The sequence below is a fragment of the Rattus norvegicus genome, chromosome 12 (genome assembly GCF_021556685.1).
Source record: "Rattus norvegicus strain SHRSP/BbbUtx chromosome 12, alternate assembly SHRSP_T2T, whole genome shotgun sequence".
NCBI lineage: Eukaryota > Metazoa > Chordata > Mammalia > Rodentia > Muridae > Rattus > Rattus norvegicus.
In genome coordinates, this window is record NC_141545.1 from 21,546,276 (window position 1) to 21,571,193 (window position 24,918).

At 57.1% G+C, this 24,918-nt stretch overlaps 1 protein-coding gene across 9 annotated transcripts; it reads left to right on the forward strand.

Annotated features, from left to right (window-relative positions):
• On the forward strand, positions 1-24,737 carry Ints1 (integrator complex subunit 1). Of its 9 annotated transcripts, none has more exons than XR_015633905.1 (48): positions 39-390; positions 950-1,240; positions 2,802-2,998; positions 3,079-3,216; positions 3,413-3,572; positions 3,674-3,778; positions 3,867-4,060; positions 4,167-4,312; positions 4,410-4,551; positions 5,403-5,579; positions 6,193-6,301; positions 6,510-6,630; positions 6,987-7,064; positions 7,651-7,808; positions 8,069-8,165; positions 9,394-9,485; positions 9,626-9,686; positions 10,691-10,888; positions 11,117-11,246; positions 11,506-11,685; positions 11,762-11,911; positions 12,514-12,693; positions 12,780-12,884; positions 13,030-13,197; positions 13,391-13,502; positions 14,408-14,569; positions 15,080-15,226; positions 15,690-15,788; positions 15,971-16,095; positions 16,431-16,685; positions 17,248-17,407; positions 17,591-17,731; positions 17,845-18,028; positions 18,107-18,230; positions 18,722-18,852; positions 19,471-19,558; positions 19,638-19,864; positions 19,970-20,093; positions 20,573-20,706; positions 20,795-20,987; positions 21,886-22,013; positions 22,412-22,536; positions 23,259-23,372; positions 23,532-23,595; positions 23,735-23,805; positions 23,977-24,068; positions 24,191-24,300; positions 24,382-24,734. XR_015633905.1 is itself a non-coding variant. In NM_001432127.1 (47 exon segments), coding segments are annotated over 47 exon segments (6,660 nt in total). In that variant the 5' UTR covers positions 1-251; the 3' UTR covers positions 24,498-24,737.
• Positions 24,738-24,918: the final 181 nt, after the last annotated feature.

A 24,918-nucleotide genomic window follows, 5' to 3' on the forward strand; every position in this document is an offset into this window, starting at 1 on the left:
GGTTAGTGGGAAGTCAGCACAGGGAAGGAGCGCAAATCAGTTTGCGCTTCCGGAGCGCCCGTGCTGCGGGTTTGCTGGGTGATGCACTGTAGGTGAGGGGCCCTTGCACCCAGGTGAATTCTGTGAATTCTGCTCCCTGCGGTGGCATTCGTCTCCGCAGTCGGCCGTGTGTGGGCTGCACTTGGCCCTGTTCTGTGACCCCGGTAGGCGGCCCTGGGCACTCGGCCCAGTGGCCCCGGCGCGAGGGATGAATGACTGAGCGAGCGAGTGACTCCCGCCGCCTCCTCCCAGGTGACGGCGCTTCGTCGAGGGGCGCCCGGGCCGCGGGCAGGATGAATCGAGCCAAGCCCACCACCGTACGGAGGCCCAGCGCGGCCGCCAAGCCCTCAGGTGGGTCCCTGCGCGCGGCGCCCGCGAGACAGTCAATGAAAGGGCTCCTTGCAGGCAGGGCACGGCCACTGAAGGGGCACCTACGGGACATAGTTAACTTGGGAGTACTGAAGAGCATAGTATTCCTGCAGGACATGGTCATCCAACCCAGGGTTCATGCATTCATAGCTGCTCTGAGGGCTCCTTGCCCTGCTGAGCATCTGGGAAGGACAGGGAAACTGGACCAGAATCACAACTCCTGAGATCGTATAGTCTAGATTGGGATCCTGAAGGTTCTTCTTGCTCACTGTGTGACACTGACCCATTACCTAACTTCTGTGACTTTATTTGTAAAGTGAGGGTCATACTTTTGAAGAAACTCGGTAAGAATTAGGTAGACAGTACTTAAGAGTTATGAATGGCTTGGGTTTTAGGCAGCACTGGATCGGTGTCAGCCATCGCTTGCTCTGCCAGGGTGATGTTGAGTAACCTCTGACTTTACTTTTGTCCCCTTGGGGTCTTGTTTATCCGCTCTGAACATGGGTATCACAGGTGTGGGTTTTTTTTTTTTCCTCTGCAGGGCACCCTCCCCCAGGAGACTTTATTGCTCTGGGGTCCAAGGGTCAAGCCAATGAATCAAAGACAGCGTCCACCCTGCTGAAGCCAGCCCCTTCTGGACTACCCTCAGAGCGCAAGAGAGATGCGTCAGCTTCTCTGTCTGGGGCCTCGGGGCTGACTGGCCTCACTAAGCGCCCCAAACTGTCCTCCACTCCCCCATTGAGTGCCCTGGGTCGTCTGGCTGAGGCCGCAGTTGCAGAAAAGCGAGCTATTTCTCCATCAATTAAGGAGCCATCTGTGGTGCCCATTGAAGGTAAGCCCAGACTGCTGACTTCCCCAGAGAGATAGCCTGTCCATCACCCAGGCCTGTCGGAACCACTTCCAGCGGGGTCTTCCGCAGGAACGGGTGTGATGAGATCTTGGCTCCCTGTGGGCTCGCCGCCTGATGTTGTGAACAGATGCACTTCCCATCCCCACAACCACTCCCGGCTCATCACTCCATCACCTACCTGACATGTCTCCGGCCTGCCCTGGTTGTGACAGCACTGTTCTGAACGCTGCTGAGGGAGGTGTGCCAACTGTGGTGGTACCCAAGTGGTTCTAGCAGTGGAAGGGGATCCTTTGCTCACTGTTTTGCCCCCAGGACAAGGAGCATTTTGGTGCCATTTTCCAGGTGGAAAATAGGTCCCCAAAGAGCCCTCAGAAGGTTCCGACCAGCACTTGCAGTTGTGCAGTCTGACCTTCCCTTGCTTCTTGTCATTTATCTCATGATGCCTTTGATAGTGTCAGGGTTAAGCCCAGGTCCCCGTGCGCATGAGACAAGTGTTCTAACCACTGAACTATACAGCCCAGAGCCTCTCTGTGACTCATAACAACTCCATGATGCCTTAGCATAAACATGTTTCTGATCTGGCATTCCAGTAGCAGACACCATTGTCTGTGTGTCTGCTTGGAGCCTTTTCTAGGGGAATTCTCTGTGAAAGCCAAAAGGGGCAAGCATCCCATCCCGCAGCCATTATTTGAAGCTGTGTCTCATAAAGCTACATTATCCCTTGATACTGAGATGTCATTGAAAGACTCAGAGGGTATGGTGGTCAAGGCGCATCACCTCAACAGCTTGGAAGACTGAGGCAGGTAGATCAAAAGTTCAAGGCCAGCCTCAACCACTTCTTTTTTTTTTTTTTTTTTTTTTTGGTTCTTTTTTTTGGAGCTGGGGACTGAACCCAGGGCCTTGCGCTTCCTAGGCAAGCACTGTATCACTGAGCTAAATCCCCAACACCCTCAACCACTTCTTAACAGGACTCTATCTTGCAGTAAAAAAGTAAATTGAAGGCTATGGGTATAGCTCAGTGGTAGAGCCCCTGCCTAGAATCCCCAGTGAGGGGCTGGGGTGTGGCTCAGTGGTAGAGCCCCTGCCTAGAATCCCCAGTGAGGGCCTGGGGGTGTGGCTCAGTGGTAGAGCCCCTGCCTAGAATCCCCCAGTGAGGGACTGGGGGGAGTGGCTCAGTGGTAGAGCCCCTGCCTAGAATCCCCCAGTGAGGGGCTGGGGCATGGCTCAGTGGTAGAGCCTCTGCCTAGAATCCCCCAGTGAGGGCTGGGGGCGTGGCTCAGTGGTAGAGCCCCTGCCTAGAATCCCCCAGTGAGGGGCTGGGATGTGGCTCAGTGGTAGAGCCCCTGCCTAGCATTTGTGAAGCCATGGGTTGAGGAAAAAGGTACAGACTCAGGCGTATGGTTTCTGGGTGTACAGAGCATGCATGTGCTGGTGAGACCATCTGTATTGCCCGTCGTCCACCCTGGGCATGGCCTCTGTCATCATCCACCCTGGGCGTGGCCTCTGCTCATCCATGGCTAACGTGAAGCTCCCGCGTGGTCAGTTCTGCCCACAGTACTGCTGGACGAGATCGAAGCTGCCGAGCTGGAGGGCAATGACGACAGGATCGAGGGAGTGCTGTGCGGGGCTGTAAAGCAGCTGAAGGTGACGAGGGCCAAGCCTGACAGCACGCTCTACCTGAGCCTCATGTACCTGGCCAAGATCAAACCCAACATCTTTGCCACAGAGGGTGTCATCGAGGTGAGACCGGGCCCTCCCTAGACCCGTCTCTGTGCGGCGGGGGGCATCTCAGGACAACCGTAACTTTACCCTCCTTTCAGGCCCTGTGCAGCCTCTTGCGGAGGGACGCCTCCGTTAACTTCAAGGCCAAAGGGAACAGCCTAGTGTCTGTGCTGGCCTGCAACCTTCTCATGGCCGCATACGAGGAGGACGAGAACTGGCCTGAGATCTTTGTGAAGGTGAGTCACCTCCCTAGGGTCCCAGGGAGCAGAGCGCTGAGGAACAGAGGGTGCCGGAGACCAGGACAGGAGAGGGACACCAAGGGAGGCTCCCAGTGTGCTATCCTTCCTCCATGGGCATTGACGAAGGCCTCCTGCATGCCCGCGCTGGATACCCATCCAGCCTCAGGCAGGGTCCAAACATGACTCATTGTAGGTATACATCGAAGACTCGCTGGGTGAGCGGATCTGGGTGGACAGCCCTCACTGCCGCACCTTCGTGGATAATATCCAGACCGCCTTCAACACTAAGATGCCGCCAAAGAGCGTCCTGCTGCAGGGGGAGGGGGCACGCAGTGGTGGCGAACTTGGTGCAGGTAAGAGGTGCCAAGGTGTCTGTGAGGTTGGGCCCGAGGTCACCACCCTACCCTCCACATCCCTGGCAGAAGGCACTCATTAATTCCCATGGTTCCCGCAGGTAGCAGCCCCCACCCGTCACTCACAGAAGAGGAGGACAGCCAAACGGAGCTGCTGATCGCCGAGGAGAAGCTGAGCCCTGAGCAAGAGGGGCAGCTCATGCCAAGGTAGGTGAGCTGCACAGCCCCAGTCTCAGAAGGCCAAAGGGAGGGCACTGGAGCTGGCATCCTTCCTGGCCTCCTTTTCCCCCCTCTGGCCTAGGTACGATGAACTCACAGAGAGCGTGGAAGAGTATGTCCTGGATATGCTCCGTGACCAGCTGAACCGGCGCCAGCCCATCGACAACGTGTCCAGGAACCTCCTGCGGCTGCTCACAGCCACCTGCGGCTACAAGGAGGTGCGGTTGTTGGCCGTGCAGCGGCTGGAGATGTGGCTGCAGAACCCCAAGGTATGCTGTGGGGGTGAAACAGTTCATGAGAGGGTCTCCTTGGGGAGAGGGGGGAGTATGTGTGGTTGTGGTTGCGTGCCTAATGGTCGCCCTGACCTCCCTGCAGTTGACCAGGCCAGCGCAGGACCTGCTGATGTCTGTGTGCATGAACTGCAACTCGCATGGCTCGGAAGACATGGATGTCATCTCGCACCTGATCAAGATCCGCCTCAAACCCAAGGTGCTCCTCAACCACTATATGCTCTGTATCAGGTACGGTCAGCCAGGGGGGCAGCAGGTGAGCCAGGCCAGCGGGCAGCAGGGGCAGCCTGGCCTGGCCCCCCCTCACCCTCTCGGCTCTCGTGTCCAGGGAGCTGCTCAACGCACACAAGGACAACCTGGGTACCACCATCAAGTTCGTGATCTTCAACGAGCTCTCCAATGCTCGGAACCCCAACAACATGCAGATTCTGTACACCGTGCTGCAGCACAGCTCCGAGCTGGCGCCCAAGGTGGGGATCAGGATGGGACAGCCCCTGGGCTTGTGTCTGGGTGAGGCTTGAGGCTTGCGGAGCTTCAGAGGGAGAAACTCCTGGCTCTGAGTTCAACGGGCAGGAAGACCCATTGACTTCTGGTTTCTAAACCGTCCTTGTGAGCTAACACTGTGGAGCAGATAGTGCTGGGCAGTGAGCCTCCCAGCTTCCCCAGCTCCAGCATGGTATAGCCTCCTTAGTTCGGATCTTTCTAAACCAAACAGGCATCTCCACAGCTCCCCAGCGCTGGCCTGGAGTCCTAGCTTGTGGATACCCGGTGTACCATCTCTCCATAACAAGAAACTCTTGTCTTTAGCCAGGGATCTCTGGCTGTTTTGTTAGACTCTCTGCACTAGCTTCTGGCCATGTCCAATGATTGCCTTTTAGCTTAGTGTTTTAAGAGACTCGGTTGGGTCGTTGCCGGCCCAGGAGGTAGCTTTGGTGCTCAGTCTTGTCTGAGCCCAGGTGGATGGGGTGAAGTGGGCTGCGATATCTGGCAGCATCCACATCCTTGTGCCTACCAGTTAACCTTTACTCTGGTCAGAAGAGGACTGGCTGCCCTCCTGCCAACTGTCAGGAGAGTGAAATACAACATCCATGAAGGGGAGACGGGCCCCCCTCCTCTCTGGACAGGTAGCCCGACATGTGCTGTGGGACCTTGTCTTGCACAATCCTACCTGCTGCTTAGTTGTTTGGATTGTTCTCCTGGGGGAGGCTCTCTGCAGCTCCCAAGTGAGGTCCTGGCAAATTGTTAGAGGGGCAGGGTGTGGTAAATGCATGCATTTGGATGGTCACTAACCCTAGCTCCCTGTGGCTTCTCTTTTCCTCAGTTCCTAGCCATGGTGTTCCAGGATCTGCTGACCAACAAGGATGACTACCTCCGTGCCTCCAGGGCCCTGCTGCGTGAGATCATCAAGCAGACCAAGCACGAGATCAACTTCCAGGCTTTCTGTCTGGGGCTCATGCAGGAGCGCAAGGAGCCACAGTACCTAGAGATGGAATTTAAGGTGCCTTAGGACCCCTGCTCACCACCTACCTCCACGTTGCGGTCTCCTGACACCGAGCGTTAACCTTGTTATAGGGGACGGCCACGCGCCAGGCTTGTGTGCAGACACATCCAAGTGTGAAGCCACTTAGTGCCGCTCCGTCCCTCGTAAGGATGGAGCCAGGCTGACCAAGCTGGGGAGCTGATGGTCGCAGCGTGGATGTAGACATTGCAGCTGTCAGGGCCGAGGAGTAACTGGGGGGATGGACAGAGTCCCCCAGGAAAGGGTCTGATTGACTCGGGGTGCCAAGCAAGAGGTGGGAGGGAGTTTTGCTGAGAAGAATGAAGCAGGGGCGCTGGGACAGGATGGCAGTCCACCATCGTGGCAGTCTACCATTGGGGAGAGGGTTTCCTCTGTTGGTTGAGTCCCCTCCCAGTAGCCTGATCAGAAACTGGCTCACCCTGGACCCAGAGGCCTGCTTCTGTCAGCTCTTCTCCCAGCATGGTGGTCTCCAGATGTGGAGACAAACTCTTAAGTAGTTTGTGCATCCATGTCTCCATGCGTCCCTGTGTCACAGGGGACCCTTGGGAAGGGCCCTCGGTCACTCGGGCTCTGCCGCTCTGAATGCCCGTAGGAGCGGTTTGTGGTTCACATCACGGACGTGTTGGCTGTGTCCATGATGCTGGGCATTACAGCCCAGGTGAAGGAGGCTGGAGTCGCCTGGGACAAAGGAGAGAAGAGAAGTAAGACCCTGCTAGGCTGGGGGGAACTCCAGCCAAGGGTGTAAAACTGGGCCTTGTAATTTGGAGCCTGTTCACTCAGGCATCCTGTTAATTTTTGAGGCCTAAAGTTGGGTGGGAAACCGGTAACGGGGCAGGGGTGGTCTCCATAGTGGTCTGGCCTGCTTGAGTCCGTGGCCACAGGATAACAGGAGCCTCTTCACCTCCCTAGACCTCGAGGTGCTACGCACATTCCAGAACCAGATTGCGGCTATCCAGCGTGACGCTGTGTGGTGGCTTCACACTGTCGTCCCCTCCATCAGCAAACTTGCCCCCAAGGATTATGTGCATTGGTAAGAGGCAGGCCATCTCTCTTAGCCTCACAGTGTCACCTATGTGAGTACATCTCAGATGGGAGCCTGTTACCTCCAGTGGGGCCACTGGCCACACAGCCTTAGAGCCCTGCCACTGAAGCCCTCGAAGACAGAAGGGTCCTGAGCGTGAGAGCTACATGAGGGCCTCCGTTCCTCACAGAGGCCCCGATGACCCCTCTCTTGGTCCCTAGTGGCCACTGTGGCCAGGTGGCTCAGGAGTCAGGAAGCCCCAAGCAATTTTCCATCACTAGCTTTTGCCTGAGCTGTCCCTGCGGGGTGCCGTCGGGATGGAGACTTCCTCACACAGCTGACTGACACCTATTCTGTCCCTGCAGCCTCCACAAGGTGCTCTTCACCGAGCAGCCCGAGACCTACTACAAGTGGGACAACTGGCCTCCTGAGAGTGACCGCAAGTGAGGACTGGGGTGGGCAGGGCAGCCTGTGGGCACAGGCTTAGCCAATGCTGGGCAGGTAGACCCTCCCTGTGAACCTTCGGCGGTTCTTCACGTGCAGTGGTACCTGCCTCACATTCCTGCCCTTCCCTATTCCCTGGACACACCCCCAGGCAACTCCTCTCCACTCCCACTCTGCCCTTCCTTGGCTAACCCTCCAGCCCACTGGGTCACCTGCATGTTCTGGGACACCCCCTCTCCAGTCCTGCTATCGGTCTAGCTGATAGACATTGCCGTCCTCTCCACTCCTGCTATCGGTCTAGCTGGTAGACATTGCCGTCCTGTTGTCCGTACCCCAAGCACTCTGCCTACCCTGGCTGCCATGTTTCTATGGTTGCGGGGGGGGGGAGGGGGGTCGTGTGCAGCCTTTGGCAGTGGCTTCCCGCTCTCCCTGTCCATTAAATGCTGGGATCTAGCGTGCAATTTTCCTGTGTGGGCCACCAGAGTAAGGAAGATTATACTCGTAGAAAGGCAGATTGGATCTGGCCGCTGGCCACAGGAGATCCTGGAGGTTCCTCACCACCCCTCCTCCCAATGTCCCCTGCAGTTTCTTCCTGCGCCTCTGTTCAGAGGTTCCCATCCTGGAGGACACCCTGATGCGGATCCTGGTCATTGGACTGTCTCGAGAGCTGCCGCTTGGCCCCGCAGATGCCATGGAACTGGCTGACCACCTTGTGAAGCGAGCTGCGGCCGTGCAGGCTGATGGTAACACCCCTGACCCTTTGCCCCTCACAGGAGCAAGAGGTGCCGCCATCCCAGCTGTCCCTCACCCTCGCTGCTGCCGGGGGGCCCAGCCACCTGCAGGGCCCGTGTGTCGCCTGTCCCCGGTTTAGCCTGTCATGCTGTGGTAACAGTCAGACTGACACAGCATCTGGAGCAGTCTCAGCCTCTCTTCCCATTTCCTTCCTGCTGCCCAGGGAGGGGGCTGGGCCAGACCCGGGAACCCGGGCATCTTTGGGTTTCAGATGTGGAAGTTCTGAAGGTGGAGCGGATCCAGCTGATAGACGCGGTACTGAACCTGTGCACCTACCACCATCCTGAGAACATCCAGCTGCCCCCGGGGTAAGGCCGCAGCCCGACTCCCAGCAGACGGGCCTGTTCCCCAGCCAGCCTGAGGGGGAGCTGGCTCTCAGGGCCCACAACTGCTTCCGGCTATTCCTGTGTGGGAGAGATACCTTCTCCAGTGGCTTTTTTTTCCGGGGGGAGGGTGTCCTCAGACTTTGGGAGATTTTCTTTTTGCTTATCTTTTCTTTTGGATGGTGTCTCACTACTGTGTAGCTCAAAACCAAAATTCACCTGCCTCAGCTTCCTGACTGCTGGGATTAAAGGCGTGCACCTCTATGCATGGCTTTTTAATTTTTTTTTTATTATTTATTTATTTATTTATTTATTTTTTGCTCAGTACTAGCAGTCGAACCCAGTGTTTTGTGTGTATGAGGCAAACACTGCCACTGTACTCCGAGCATCTTTTTTTTACTTAAAAATTTTTTTTGTGTGGTATGTGTGTGTGTGTGTGTGTGTACACAAGTAGATGTGCCATGGCCTGTATGTGCAAGTCAGAGGACACTTTGTAGGAATCCTGTCCTTCCACCATTTTCGTCCTGGGGCTCAGACTCAGGCCCTCAGTCTTTTTTTTTTTTTTTTTTTTTTTTTTTTGAAGGTTTGATCAACACTTTTTTTTTTTTTATTAACTTGAGTATTTCTTATTTACACTTCGAGTGTTATTCCCTTTCCCGGTTTCCGGGGCAAACATCCCCCTAATCCCTCCCCTCCCCTCCTTTATGGGTGTTCCCCTCCCAACCCTCCCCCCATTGCCGCCCTCCCCCCACCAGTCTAGTTCACTGGGGGTTCAGTCTTAGCAGGACCCAGGGCTTCCCCTTCCACTGGTGCTCTTACTAGGATATTCATTGCTACCTATGAGGTCAGAGTCCAGGGTCAGTCCATGTATAGTCTTTAGGTAGTGGCTTAGTCCCTGGAAGCTCTGGTTGCTTGGCATTGTTGTTCATATGGGGTCTCGAGCCCCTTCGAGCTCTAAACAAAGAGGCCCTCAGTCTTGATGGCACCAGCAGAGCCCTCTTGCTCGCCTGCGTTTTGAGCCAGGGCCCCTTACTTTTTCGATTGGAGCTCATCAGTTTGGCTGGCTAGCGGGGCCCAGGGCTGTCTGTCCCCACCTCCTAGCGCTAGGATCACAAGCTCCATCTGGCTCTTATACTTGGGTTCTAGGGAATAGAACCGGCCTGGCCCGAGCTCAGAGCACAGAGCTCACACTGTGGCCGCCTCTGCCTTCCAGGTATCAGCCCCCAAACCTTGCCATCTCTACCCTCTACTGGAAGGCCTGGCCCCTACTGCTGGTCGTGGCCGCCTTCAACCCAGAGAACATTGGTGAGCTGTCATGGCCATGGAGATAGATGTTGGGCCAGAGCCTGTGGGAGCACCAGCTGGGGTGCAGGGTCGGGGCCGGTGGGTGGGAGGGAGGGAGGGAAGGAGGGAGGCAGGCGAGAGTGCTTCCGGTTGTTCTCTAGGTCTGGCTGCATGGGAGGAGTATCCCACCCTGAAGATGCTCATGGAGATGGTGATGACCAAGTAAGTGGATGAGCATCCTTCAGCCCAGGGCAGGGCTGCACAGAGGAGCACTATTTATGCCACCTCCCTGGTGTCTGCCTCCTGGTGTGCAGTTTCTGAAGTCAGATCCCTTGTTCATGGGTCTCAGTGCCTTCCCTCGGGCTGGGCAGTGTGCTTCTAGCTGTCACCATGGGAACCCATGGGTAGGGTGACACATGTTGGGTAGCACACATGTTGGGTAGCTCGCACACTGAAGACTGGGGAGAGGGTAGAATGGGTGTGGGCCTGGCCCATGGGGAATGCAGTAAATCCACAGCCATAGTGACCTTCACAGTGGTCAGTGTGGCTAATGAAGCCTAGTCTTTCTGTACTGAAGCCTGTGTGAGCCAGGGTGGGGACACTGTGTAACAGGCCCAGCTCAGCCAGGCGGCACCACAGAGAGCAGTGGGCTTAGGTCACAGCCTAAAGATGTTGGAGGGATCAGGCTTGTGTGTGGCAATAATAATGAGGACCAGCTATGTGCTGTGGCATTGTGGACTGGTTGTGTGTATGGCTGTGGCATTGGGCAATGGCTGTGGTGTAGGATATTGGGTGTATGGTTTATGCCCGGGGGATGTGAGGCATGGGATCTAGTGGCAGGGACTCCTTGCGGAGACAAATTTTTGAGCATGTCAAAGGGGGAAGTGTTTGTGCTTCACAGAATACTGCCATGTTTCCGTGAGGCTTTCATGAGGAACAGGGGTCCTGTAAAATACAATATGGTGTCACATAGTGTGGCAGAGGAGGTATCCGGGATACTGGAAATGTGATAAATAGGTAGTTTCCACACTGAAGGTAGTTGTCATGCTGTGTGAAGTGGGTTCCTGGAGCCTGAAGCCACTGGAGCTTAACTGGATAGTGTTCTTGCTTGGCCCAGTGTGCAGGCTGTGCTCCTGCAACCGTAGCTGTGTGTGCCTGAACTGAACATCGCCTGCTGGGTACCCATGTGCAGGGATGGGTACTAGGCCTGCATGTTTGATCTCCAGTAACTACTCCTACCCACCGTGCACGCTGACGGATGAGGAGACAAGGACGGAGATGATCAACCGTGAGCTGCAAATCTCTCAGCGAGAGAAGCAGGAGATCCTGGCCTTTGAGGGTCACTTGGCCGCCGCCTCCACTAAGCAGACCATCACCGAGAGCAGCAGCCTCCTCCTGTCCCAGCTAACCAGCCTGGACCCCCAGTATGCCATCCTCCCTGTCCCAGGTGTGGGTGGAAGGGACACGAGGAACTGGCCTCGGGTTGTCTGCTCTGCCCCTGCATGGTGTGGATCTCGGAATTAGGCCTTAGGGTACTGGGTTAGTTGAGCTGTTTGCCCCTTGGTAGCAGGGCCGGGACAGTGTGGCTTTCCAGTATTTGCACTCAGTGTTATATGTGTGACCTTCTGACTCTCGTGTCCCGTGTCACACAGAGGCCCTCCCCGGAGACCACCACCTCACATCCTGGACCAGGTGAAGGCCCTCAACCAATCCCTGCGCCTTGGGCACCTGTTATGTCGCAGCCGTAACCCAGACTTTCTCCTGCACATCATCCAGCGCCAGGTGAGTCCTGCCCTGCGAGTGGTGGAGGAAGCACAGGCCACGAAGGTTCCAGAGGTTTCCCCAAAGGCAGAGTGCATTGGAGCACTGTGCCTTTGCACGCTGATGGTGCATAGACATACTATGGGTTCGGATGTGTGCTGACTGCCACAGGTTGACACTTGCCCTGCAGAGGGCACCTTAGAGCCTCTGCAGGGCAGAGGATTCGGGGCCCAGGGCTGGGCCTCTATTGGTACACTCAGTTTCTCTGCTGCCCACACAGGCCTCCTCCCAGTCCATGCCATGGCTAGCAGATCTGGTGCAGTCCAGTGAAGGCTCTCTGGATGTGCTGCCTGTGCAGTGCCTGTGCGAATTCCTGCTGCACGATGCAGCTGACGCCACTGCCTCAGGGGAGGAGGATGACGAGGGCGAAAGCCGGGAGCAGAAGGCCAAGAAGCGACAGGTATGGGATCCCAGCCATCCATCCACCCCACCAAGTCTACTCCGGCAGTGCTCTGACAGTTCTTCTTGGTCCACAGAGGCAACAGAAACAGCGGCAGCTGCTGGGCCGCCTACAGGATCTGCTGCTAGGCCCTAAGGCGGATGAGCAGACCACATGTGAGGTGCTTGACTACTTCCTCCGGCGTCTGGGCTCCTCACAGGTGGCCTCCCGCGTGTTGGCCATGAAGGTGAGTGTGGCCAGGTGTGTGAAGGACTTGCTGTGGCTGAGGGAGGGAGGGTGTGTGTGTGTGTGTGTGTGTGTGTGTGTGTGTGTGTGTGTGTGTGTGTGTGTGTGTGTGTGTGTGTGAAGGACTTGCTGTGGCTGAGGGAGGGAGGGTGTGTGTGTGTGTGTGTGTGTGTGTGTGTGTGTGTGTGGTGAGGGCTTGATCTTGGGGACTAACAGAGCCTCACACATGCTAGTCAAGTGCTCTTACCACTGAGCCACACCCCAGCCCCTCACTGGGGGATTCTAGGCAGGGGCTCTCCCACTGAGCCACGCCCCCAGCCCCTCACTGGGGGATTCTAGGCAGGGGCTCTACCACTGAGCCACACTCCAGCCCCTCACTGGGGGATTCTAGGCAGGGGCTCTCCCACTGAGCCACAGCCTGGCTTTCTGTGTATGTATTGAATAACTAACCACTTGGCTCTCTCAGACTTCTTTCCTAATTTGTGTGGACAGAAGGGACAGGTGCTGCTAGTCTAGTCTACAAGAACCGGAGCCCTTTGCCTCTTGTCTGTGTCTCCTTCCCTGGGTGGGACATACTGTGAGAGTGGTTGTATGTACCTGCAGGGCCTGTCACTTGTGCTGTCAGAGGGTGGTCTTCGTGACAAGGAGGAGAAAGAACCCCCCATGGAGGAGGATGTCGGGGAGGCAGACGCACTACAGGGCTATCAGTGGCTGCTGCGGGACCTGCCCAGGCTGCCCCTGTTTGACAGCGTGAGGACCACCACTGCCTTGGCTCTCCAGCAGGTATGGAATGGGTAGGCCAGTCCTGGGAGGAAGGAGTAGTTGTACACTACCCCAGGATCCATCTTAGACTTGTCCACCCTCCCCAGGCCATCCACATGGAAACTGACCCCCAGACCATCAGCGCCTATCTGATCTACCTGTCCCAGCACACACCGGTGGAGGAGCAGGGCCCACACAGTGACCTGGCCCTGGTGAGGGAATTCTGGCAGGGGCAGATGGCTTTGTCACCTGTGTTGTGGCTGGCTATTGGGCTGGAGGCCAAGGAAGAAGTCGAGGAGGTGGGGCTACTCATGGCCAGAATCTTTGGAGCCTCTGACAGCTCTTGTCCCTACTCAGGATGTGGCCCGACTGGTCGTGGAACGCTCCACCATCATGGCGCACCTCTTCTCAAAGCCTTCCTGTAGCACTGCCTCCGATGCTGTACTCAGTGCCCTGCTATCCGTGTTTTCCCGCTATGTGCGGCGCATGCGCAAGAGCAAGGAGGGCGAGGAGGTCTACAGCTGGGTGAGGGCCAAGAGGGTCAGCAACTCAGCCAGCGGGATGGGGCCTTCAGAGCTGGGTGATGGGGGCAGGGGATGGTCTTCAGGGGAGGCTCTGAGGTGGACTGAAGCAGGACACAGGGTGGGTACATTGTCACGCCATTATCTGTCCTACCATCTGAGCCACCTGGTACCTGTCCCTCTGCCGTCTCTCATAGTCGGAGTCTCAGGACCAAGTGTTCTTGCGCTGGACCAGTGGGGAGACAGCCACCATGCATATCCTTGTCGTCCATGCCATGGTCATCCTGCTGACACTGGGCCCGCCTCGTTGTAAGCAATCTGTCCTGAGCTTTTCTGAACTCAGCTTCTAGTCAGGATGGCCTGGGACGAACCCTCTGGTGTAGCTGGGAGGTACCATGTGACTATGCCTTCCCTGCTTAGGGTGTTGAGTATCCTGTGCACATTTGAACACCCACTATCCCCATGGCCCTGTAGGTTGGCCTGGGGACTCAGTGGCCAGGTCCAGGGCCTGAAACCCCTCTGGTCAGTGGCCTTCCCTCTTGTCCTGGTAACCACAGCAGCTTCCATATAGGTTCCCTTTATGCCAAGAGAATGGAAAGGGTCCAGATGCCCTGGCTGGGAATTCTGAGGCATGGGGGTGGGCTTCACTACCAGGCTGAGGAAGTGCTCGTCTGTGGTGTATGTCCATGTCACTGTCCTGAGGAAGGACAGCAGGGAAAGCTGACTTCATGTTGTCTCATCTTGTCGGGTCCCCTGGGCTCTCTGGAACCAAAGACTGAGGCACTTGAGGACAGACGGCTTGCGCTGCGGTTCTCTGGCTCATAGATAACTCTGGGTGACCTTGAGCAAGAAGCCGCTCTCCACCCCTAAACCCAGGCCGCTGTGGGCACCACACAGCAGATAGGGTGACATAAAGTTGCGTGCCCACTACCTTCTTAGTCCTCATCTACCCCATCACTTGAGCCTTCTCTGTTCCCCTAAAAGCCTCAGCAACCCTCCCCCCGCCCCTCTAGAAGTACAGCCCTTGGGTTGGGGATTTAGCTCAGTGGTAGAGCGCTTGCCTAGCAAACGCAAGGCCCTGGGTTCGGTCCCCAGCTCCGAAAAAAAGAAAAGAAAAGAAAAAAAAAAAGAAGTACAGCCCTTGGTTGTCTGGGATCCTTCTTGGGTTCGTGGCTCCTCGGATAACACAGCTGCTCCCTATGTCTTCCCTAAAGCTGGCGACAGTGAGTTCAGTGAGTTGCTGGACATCTGGTTTCCAGAGAAGAAGCCGCTGCCCACAGCCTTCCTGGTGGACACTTCTGAGGAGGCGCTGCTGCTGCCCGACTGGCTGAAGCTGCGCATGATCCGCTCTGAGGTCCCCAGGCTGGTGGATGCTGGTACAGTGAGACTGGGGGAAGGGCCTAGTGAGACGGGGGAGGGGCCCAGTGAGACTGGGGGAGGGGCCTGACCTCACACTTGCTGCCTCTGAGCCTGAACCAACTGTCAGACATACCAAAAACTCTGAGGGCTCAGAGACCAGGCCTGGAGCAAAAATGGCTATAAAAGACCTGGCTTTTAGAGGCACGAGATAATTTCAGGGCCTTCGATTAGTCGTCTGGAGGGCATGTGTATAGACAAGCTGCACTGAGCAGAGGCAGGTCCCATCAGGGGCCGGACATGTGTCTGGCCCCAGACAGGAAAGGAGACTTTAGTGAGTGACTGGGTGGACTTGGGAAGCCTGGTGAAGGACAGACATACCAAGGAGTCTGGACTCCAGTGAGCCAGAGGGCCATTGACAGTGTCATGGCTTCAGAAGCCATGGGGACTGTGTGTGGTGGAGACTGTCAGAGCCAGGCCCTGCGCCGGTGCATCTGAGAGCTACCCTTGCTGGTACACCTTGCCCACAGCCCTGCAGGACCTGGAGCCCCAGCAGCTGCTGCTCTTCGTGCAGTCCTTTGGTATCCCCGTGTCCAGCATGAGCAAGCTGCTGCAGTACCTGGACCAGGCGGTAGCCCAGGATCCCCAGACCCTGGAGCAGAACATCATGGACAAGAGTAAGTCCTGGGGCCATGAGGCCTCAGCACACTGTGGCCCACCAAGCCCTTTAGGGCAGACTGTACGGTTGTCCTGTCAGGTGTGCACCTACCCCTGTGGCAGACTGTGGAGCTCTGAGACTGCTGTCCCCATTACGACTGACTTGAGGTTGGAGGGAACCCTAGGTCCTCTGCTGGGAATCCTGCGGTCTTTGCTTTTTTGTCTTTAAGAGACAGTTTTTCTCTGTGCTGCCTTGGCTATCCTAGAACTAGCTCTGACAGGCTGGCCTCTACCTCAGAAATCTTGCCTGCCTCTGCCTCCTAAGTGCTGTGACAAGAGATGTGTGCCACCACTGCCTGACTAGCTCCTGCGGTCATAGAAGAGCTTGCTGGGCATGGTGTGCCAGCCCCCCAGTCCTGTGTTTGGTGGAAAGGCAGGCTGGCTTCATCCACCCCCAGTGGTCCCCTGGCCGCTGTTTTGCAGATTACATGGCTCACCTGGTGGAGGTCCAGCACGAGAGAGGTGCTTCTGGAGGCCAGACCTTCCACTCGCTACTCACGGCCTCCCTGCCACCCCGACGAGGTACAACCCCTCTTTCCCCTACTCCATGTCACCGTCTGAGCTGGACTGCTTTTGGCCTTCATTGTATTCCCTGGCTTGTGTCAGTCGTGTTTGTGGGTTCTTATGTGGGCCCAAGGTCCAGCTCTGCCTTCTGGTCACAGTCTGTGGCAGGACAGGGCCACTTGTTTCCTATTTGTCTACAGACAGCACAGAGGCTCCTAAGCCAGAAAGCAGCCCTGAGCCCCCACCAGGCCAGGGCAGGACTCGGGCAGGGACGCAGGTTCCAGTGCTCGGCCCTGAGGACGACTTAGCTGGCATCTTCCTACAGGTACAAGGGCAGTCGTGTGAGGGCCCACAGCAGCACTTGTCTGCCCTCCCTGTGTCTCGTGACGTGTGTACTACGTACTTACCTTGTGCTCACTCCTCATGCTCACAATATGAAGTCGGGTTCTGGGTTTCCTGCTAGTTCCTGTGCTAGGGTGCTAGGTACCTCTGTCTTCCACATGCAGCTCTTAGGGTATGAGACTCCCTTGCCACTCTTCCAGTAAGGATGCCAGGTCCCTTAGTGATGCACTGGGGACCCAGTCAGATGGGTGGGAGGCAGGATGCACATGAGAACCTCGGGTACGAGGCCTCCGCATTCTCACACCTTCTGCTTTCCAGATCTTCCCACTGAGCCCGGATCCACGGTGGCAGAGCTCCAGTCCGCGCCCCCTTGCCCTGGCACTGCAGCAAGCCCTGGGCCAAGAGTTGGCTCGTGTCCGCCAGGGCAACCCCGAGGTGCCCGGCATCACAGTTCGCCTTCTGCAGGCCATGGCCACCCTGCTGAGCTCCCCGCACGGGGGTACCCTTGCTCTGGCTATGCACCACAGCCACTTCCTGTCCTGCCCTCTGATGCGCCAGCTCTGCCAGTACCAGGTGCTCTGGCACGTGGGCTGGTGGGAGGCAAGGGCAGTGGGAGACTGGGGCCCAGAGTACATGACTCTGCCTGTGGTAGGAAGCCTTGGGTATCTCCCCAGTCCACCCTTGGGCCCGGTGTTGTTCCCAGCATGCCTGAGGCTTCCCTTGGCAGGTTTCCTGTCTTTAACACAAAAAGCAGCTACCTTGGAGCAGGGACAGGGGCAATGGCAGGGACAGGTCCCCATCGTAGAGGGTGAACGAAGGAGGTCTCTGTCACCCCTCTCTGCATACACGAGTGCATGTGTGTGTATGGTGTGTATGTGTGTGCACACCTGGGTTTCTTCTCCGCTGTATGGGTTACTGATGAAGGCACGTCCCCAAGGGCTGGTGTTTAAACCTTTCAAGGTCATCCTGGCACTCAAGAGGCATGCTTTTGAGTGGCAAGTGGGATGATATTGGGTCCTGGCCCTGTCTCTGGGCCTCTGGGCCTAGGTTGCATACTACCTCCTCCCTCCCCCGCTAGGCAGGGCTGTTGGAGTCCTGTGCCAACGTGCTCACATATGGCTGTCTGTCCCCGCAGCGTGCTGTCCCGCAGGACACTGGCTTCTCCTCACTCTTCCTTAAAGTGCTCATGCAGATTCTACAGTGGCTAGACAGCCCTGCTGTGGAGGATGGGCCCTTGCAGGCCCAACTCAAGTTATTTGCTACCCGCTATTCAGCAAGACGCAGGATCAGTGACGGTGAGCTCGCTGAGAGTGGCAGGCAGGCAGGGACTGGTTGGTGTCATTGTGGTGGAGCCAAGCCTTCAGAGAGCTGTGCGGGCCTCTTGAAGAACAGCTAGCTTGGGCAGAGAGGCAGGCCGTGAGTGTGTGAGCAAACCAGAGCTATGGCATTGGTCACACAGTATGTACCACTGCCTGCAGTGCGCAGCGGGCTCCTGCACCTGGCTGAGGCCTTAAGCTTCCACCGTGATCTGGAGGTGGCCAACTCCACCGCACGGGCCGTCATCGCCACCCTGAGGTCTGGGGAGAAGTGTACTGTGGAGCCTGAGCTCATCAGCAAAGGTACCGTCCCCTCTCCCCTTGGCCCCACGTCTTGAGGATGGTGGGAGGACTGTCTACCTTGGGGAACTCCAGGTTGTTGGCCTGCTCCACTCAGACAGCCTCCTGTCCCACAGTCCTCCGGGGCCTCATCGAGGTGCGCTCACCGCACTTTGAAGAGCTGCTGACGGCGCTCTTCTCAGCCACCGCAGAGACCTGCCCCAGCCCAGCCTCGGGGCCCATTGTGGTGGTGAGCTCCTTGCTGCTGCAGGAAAGAGATGAGCCTCTGGGCCCGAGCACGCAGGATGCGGAGGGTGCCAGGTAATCGGCAGTGTAGCCTGGGGTGGGAGCATGGTGGCTCTGCAGCCTGGCGTCTGCTCTGACGCTTCTGTCCCACAGCACAGAGGCCATGCGCCTGGGACCAGCATCTGGGCTGCTCGTGGACTGGCTGGAGACACTGGACCCTGAGGTTGTCTGTAGTTGCCCTGACCTTCAGTGGAAGCTGCTCTTCTCACGGAGAAAGGTGACAGGGACATGGCCCAGTGCCCTCCCGCAATGCTGCCACTCCAGACTTCTGTGTCTCGTAGCCTCCAGAGCGGTGGGGGGCCCAGGGGGTGTATGTTTCTTTGGATCAACACTAGAGCCACATCTGGGGCTGGGGCTGGAATGGGATGAGGGTAGGGAAATTCCACAGATCCTAAAGTCTGAAGAACCCAGGTAGGCCCAGGACTGTGGAGAAGTGGAGAAAGGTGGAAGGGTATTGGCTGTGCATTGTCATTTATATATTTGGTTGTGAGCCTAGCCTTTAACGGCTGAACCATCTCTCCAGCCTTGTGCATTGTCATTTAAACCCGGGGCCCTGCCCTACATGGAGGAGATGAGGAGATGGGCCAGGCCAGGCCCTTTGCTGCTGTGTCCTGGGTGGTCCCACCAGAGCGTGTCAGCTGACCTGACTTATCAGAACTGGTGGTCCCTGGGCCCAGTTGAGATCATCCCGGCCTCTTTCTTCTCCAGGGCAAAGGCCACATAAGTGCCCAGGTGCTGTCCTTCCGCCCCTACCTCCTGGCCCTCCTCACACACCAGGCCAGCTGGTCCACGCTGCACCGCTGCACCCGTGTCCTGCTAAGCAAGAGCCGTGAGCAGAGGTGAGGCCAGCCCTGACCCCAGCTCTGTGTGATCCATGAATTGTGTCCCCTACACCTTGGTTCAGGGCAGCATCTCCTAAGGGGCTTCCTGTTGTGCTCAGTGCGTGCCCTCATCAGCAGGGCCAGTATCTTGCTTTTGGTGCCCAGCCTCTCACTTATGGGTAAATAGTCCAGCCCCTCCCTTCTTCTTGGCACATTTTTTTTTTCTTTTTTTGGAGCTGGGGACTGAACCCAGGGCCTTGCGCTTGCTAGGCAAGCGCTCTACCACTGAGCTAAATCCCCAACCCTTCTTGGCACATTTTTATCTGTGGAGAATTTGGCTTATGTTCATGACGTGGTACAGGAGGCAGAGGAGCTGGGGAAGCTGCCCATCTGTCCCGGTGGTCCCTTGGCTGTAACAGGCCCATAGTGTGGGCACAAGCTGTGCTTGAGTTTCCTCATGGGAACCATCAGGTACCCAACTTACAAACATAGGACCTGGGAGTGTGTGGGTGCTGTTATGCTTCACCAGGGACTAGTGACTCCTCAGAGGGACAGTGGTAGCCCTCTACAGAGGTCCCTTTCCTCAGGAACTTTACCCTGGCTCTAGTGTTTGGAGATATGCTTGCTTCTTCCCAGGCTCGACCCCTCAGCCTCCCTGGACTTCCTCTGGGCCTGCATCCATGTTCCCCGGATCTGGCAGGGCCGGGACCAGCGCACTCCACAGGCAGGTCTCCAGAGGTTAGCCTAACCCTGTGGGTGGTGACTGCACATCCTGGGGCTGACCTACAGCCTCCTGATTGCAGAAGCGACGGGAGGAGCTGGTGCTCCATGTCCAGGGCCCAGAGCTGCTCAGCCTGGTGGAGCTTATCCTGTCCGAGGCAGAGACCAGGAGCCAGGATGGGGACAGTGCTGCACGCACCCTCATCCAGACCCGGCTGCCCCTGCTGCTTAGCTGCTGCCGTAGCAACGATGAGAGCATTGGAAAAGTGACTGAGCACCTGACCAGCTGCATCCAACAATGGGGGGACAGGTACCTGAGTCCCCACTGTGTCACCTGGGAGTGACTCCTTCAGCACATGTCCCTCACTGGCCACACCATCCCAGTGACCTAGTCCCTCTGCCCTCTCCTTTCCAGCGTGCTAGGCCAGCGCTGCCGAGACCTGCTGTTGCAACTGTACTTACAGCGGCCAGAGGTCCGGGTGCCAGTGCCTGAGGTCCTGCTGCAAAGCGAAGGTGCCACCAGTAGCAGCATCTGCAAGGTGAGGGGCACAGCCTGCCATAGCCCTGTGGCCCACAGAGCAGGGGGGTAGGGGGCTGCACCATCAGCATCACCTCACCTCACCTTGCTGGAGCTCAACCTTGCTGTGATAGGCTCTTCCCCTGGATGCAGCCTGAGGCATGGGGATGCCCCTTCCCTTTTCTGGGCTCGGGTTGTGGGCAGTCAGGAGTTGGCACATATATTGTTTAACATATGGACAGTCTGGGGCCATGACCTCTATCAGGACACCCCCGAGTATCCCTGAGACCTCCTGCCTCCTACCCATTCTGGCCAGCTCTACTGCCTTAGCAGGGCAGGGCAGGTCAGCTTGTGCCCTCTGGAACTTTGCGTGAGGGGCCACATGAACTCCTGCCTTGGCTGTGATGTCTAGAGTGTCCATGTTGAGCTGCAATGGTGTCCTAGGCTGTGAGGGGGATGGGACAGTTCAATGTATAGGCAAGTAGTCTCCTCTCCCCCTAGCTGGACGGGCTCATCCACCGCTTCATCACGCTCCTGGCAGACACCAGTGACTCCAGGTCTTCTGAGAGCAGAGTGGCTGATGCCAACATGGCCTGTCGGAAGCTGGCTGTGGCCCACCCCATCCTGCTGCTAAGGTGCCTGCTGTCACAGCAGTGGATACCCTATGGGGTCGGGGTGACTAGTGGGAAGGTGTGACCAGGGTATCCTTCTGTTGGCCCCCAGGCACCTGCCCATGATTGCAGCCCTCCTGCATGGCCGCACACATCTGAACTTCCAGGAGTTCCGGCAGCAGAACCACCTAGCCTTCTACCTACATGTGCTGGGCATCTTGGAGCTGCTGCAGCCACGAGTCTTCCAGAGCGAACACCAGGGGGCACTCTGGGACTGCCTGCGGTCCTTTATCCGCCTGCTCCTGGTGGGTGCCAGGCAAACTGTGTCCCGCATTCCTCAGCCAAATATCCTCCCATGCCCCCTGTTGTCCTTGCTTGACTTCCTTCTGCTCCTACAGGAGAGCCCAGAGCTAGGGCCAATGCCAGGCCACCCTCCAGTGGCTTCTGTCACCACTGTCTGGAGACCAGCTCTTCCCTGAGGTTCCTAAGCTCCAGCATCCCCTGCCTGGGGAGTCCGACATTCAGGACCCTTGGTGCCAAGCCCCGTTGCGTGCTATTTGTTGGTGTCAGATGCCCCAGTCTATACATTTTGGCTGTGATACTATGAAAACAGAAGGCAGGCCAGCCAGGTGTCAGAGTAGCACACCTGCAGTCACAGCACTTGGGTGGCTGAGGCAAGAGAATTGCAAGTTCTGGACTAGCCTTGGCTATAATATTGTGAGGCAATATATGGGTGTCTGACCATCTAGAAAGAAGAGGGAGGGGGAAGGGGGGAGGGAGGGAGGCACCCAGGGGCTGGAAGGAGGGCTTAGAGATTAGAGAGTGTTAGTTGCCCTTGCAGAGGACCCTGGTTTGGTTCCTGACATCCACGTGGTGGCTTGCAAGCATTAGAAACTCCAGTTCCGGGGCTGGGGATTTAGCTCAGTGGTAGAGCGCTTACCTAGGAAGCGCAAGGCCCTGGGTTCGGTCCCCAGCTCCGAAAAAAAGAACCAAAAAAAAAAAAAAAGAAACTCCAGTTCCAGGGCACCAGACACTCACTGTCATGCAAAGACATACAGACACACATGCAGGCAAAACATTCATTCAATAAAAACTAAAAGCAGCAGGACCCAATCAGGCTAGCTCTGGGCCCATGACTGTCATGGGGTCATGTGTTGTGTAGAGGGTCTGAGGAAGCCTCTGGTGGCTCTGCCTTCTCTACAGAACTACCGAAAGTCTTCCCGCCAACTGGCCCCCTTCATCAGCAAATTTGTTCAGTTCATCCACAAATATGTGGCCTGCAGCGCACCAGCAGCCGTGGCCTTCCTGCAGAAGCACGCAGAGCCCCTCCAGTGAGTTCCCATACCTTCCTGGGCTGCCCAGTGGCCCCTGGAGCCAGAAGGGACAGTCCAGACAGTGGTCTGAATTGCAACCCCAGCCTCATCCCCACGTGCTCCCTTCACTCACCCTCCCTCCTCCCTCACCCCTCGTCTTACTCACCTCTCACCCCTCCTCCTCCTCTCTACCCCTTCTCCTCTCACTCCTCTCTCTTCACCCCTCTTCCACTCACCCCTCCTCCTCCTTACTTAGCCTTCCTCCTCCCTCAGCCCTCTTTCTCACTCACCCCTCCTCCCTACCTCTTTACTTTGTCCTTACCTAAGCCCAGGCCCGCCTTCCTGCCCTGCTTCTCCTTACCTGGCACTCTTCCCCGCCTGCCCTCCTCTAAAGTGAGCTCATGCTCTCTCCACAGTGACCTGTCCTTTGACAACAGTGACCTGGTGATGCTGAAGTCTTTACTAGCAGGGCTCAGTCTGCCCAGCCGGGATGGGAGAGCTGACCAAGGTCTGGATGAGGAAGGTGAAGGTAAGCGGGCAGGTGAGCTCTCGGGTGGTGAGCAGGGAGGGTCCTGGTGTGTGTGGCTGAGCCGAGACCTCATCCGTCTCTTGCTTGGGCGTGGGCGGTGCCGTGACCAAGCTGACAGAACAGAACCACCTTGTGGAAATGTTTGGTTCTGCTTCAGACATTACCCTTCTGGGTACCTGCGTGCTGCCTGGGCAGGCTGGTCCTTAGGACTTACCCTACCTCACTTGCCTGATGATGGCTCCTGCTCCCTCCACAGCCGGATGATAGCCATGCTGACATAGTCACCGGTAGATCGGCAGTGACTCAGTGAACCATGCTGATAGAAGCTCAGTGACTGCAGCTAGCCTTGGCTGCCTCTGTTGGCCAGATTGACTGTGACCTCGGGCCGCCTGAAGGCAGATACAAGGTCCTTCACAGAGGACACACTGTACAGACATGAGTCTCTGTGTGGAGTGGTCCATGAGGGCAGAGGCAAGGGAGGGCGCTCCTAAGCTGGCTGTAGTTAGTGTAAGGAAAACATGTGCTGAGTCTCTCAGGGCAGCCCAGCATCCTCAGTGCTACCCTCCACATGACACGCCTCCAACTCCGTGACTACCACATGTCCAAGCACCATGTGGCATCCTGGGTAGTGGCCAGTGTGCTTCTGGGAATGGCGTAGTCTTTCCGTGGAGACTGCGGGTCTGGCTTGGCCCTCAGTGTTCAGCCATCACCTGACTCTGACTAACCTTTCACAGATGAGCGTTCAGCTGGCTCCCTACCCCTGGTCAGTGTCTCCCTCTCCACCCCACTGACTGTAGCTGATGTGGCTCCCCACATGAAGAGGCTGTCCCGGGGCCAGGCTGTTGAGGGTGAGTGAGCCACTTGTTGCTAGACCACCCTGAACCCACTGAGCTCTTTGCTCACAATTGAGGTTCTGAGACCTGACAGGGCGGCTGGCAGGTCTGTCAGTCTTCAGAGCAGAACCAGGGGTTGAGTAAAGAGGTTTGTTTCAAGTTTCCTTTTTACAGGCCTCCCTGAGACCAGTACGAGGCCAAATGGGGGGGCACAGTGTCAGGATAACCACTGAGCATGGTACGCAGTTCCTGGTGCATTTTGGGGAGGGAGACTCTGGGGGACTAAATTGCCTGAGGATTGTCCCTTCCTGTCTCAGGGTTGCTTGGGGTAGGACAGAGGTTTCCTCAGACCCTACAGCCTGACTTTTTGCCCTTAGATGTGCTTGAGACCCTGAGTGACATAGATGAGATGTCACGGCGGAGACCTGAGGTCCTGGGCTTCTTCTCGGTGAGTGAGGCTGGAAAGAGCCCAGGTTGGGGTCTTGTTCTTACCCTGCTGCTGTGCAAGCCAGGTACTGCCCCGAACTGATGCCACCACCCTGGTGGCATCTTGGGAACAGGCCCTGCAGTTACCACTAGGGTGAGTCCCCACGGTGACACTCTCCTCTCACCTGAGCAGACCAACTTGCAGCGGCTGATGAGCTCAGCGGAGGAGTCCTGCCGCAACCTGGCCTTCAGCCTAGCACTGCGCTCCATCCAGAACAACCCCAGGTAGGTAAAGCCCCAACCTAGGGCCACTGTCATCCCAAACTAGCTGAGCCAGGCCATGGGAGACTGGGGCCTGGCCTCCTGGGCCGTAAGGCAAGTACCCTGTGAACATGTCTCTTTTACAGCATTGCTGCTGACTTTCTGCCCACCTTCATGTACTGCCTGGGCAGCCGAGATTTCGAGGTGGTACAGACGGCCCTCAGGAACCTGCCAGAGTACACCCTGCTCTGCCAAGGTGAGCCACCCACCCAGCGCCTGCCTGCTGCCCTGGGAGACACTGCTGGCCCACAGTGGTCTGACCTCAACTCTTCCATAGAGCATGCGGCCGTGCTGCTGCACCGAGCCTTCCTCGTGGGCATGTACGGCCAGATTGACACCAGCGCCCAGATATCAGAGGCCCTGAAGATTTTACACATGGAGGCTGTGATGTGAACTGCTGGGTGACCAGGATTCCACGCCACACCAACAAACCTTCCCTGGGGTAGTCTCGTCCCTGAGCCCCTTGAAGCTGGACAGGGATGGAGAGCAGCTCTTTTCAGCCATCGACTAGTGCTGAAGGTCCTCTTGAGTGCTCACCCTGTCTTTGGGGTCACAGGAGATACGGTGGAGAGGCTGTTCTGCCAGCAAGGCGCACTGAGGGCAGTTGAAATGAAGCATCGAGTGCCTGTGTGCTGTCTGGTGTCCTGTGTTGTCCCTGACCAGTGTGGTCTGGGTTCCTGTACTTGGTGTAAGACTTCCAAGGTGTTGAGCAGAGGCCTGGGAGGCAGAGCTTAGGCCATTATCTGACAGACTACCCTGCAGGCTACCCACACTGGCAGCTGCCTTCAGTGGTATGGCCTGCTTGGCTCTGGGT

Coding starts and splice junctions, on each gene's coding strand:
- Ints1 (XM_087577929.1), top strand. CDS start 252: ATGACTGAGCGAGCGAGTGACTCCCGCCGCCTCCTCCCAGGTGACGGC. Junction 9,486..9,625: donor CTTCAACCCAGAGAACATTG/GTGAGCTGTCAT, acceptor GTTGTTCTCTAG/GTCTGGCTGCATGGGAGGAG. Junction 19,865..19,969: donor ATCCAACAATGGGGGGACAG/GTACCTGAGTCC, acceptor TCTCCTTTCCAG/CGTGCTAGGCCAGCGCTGCC.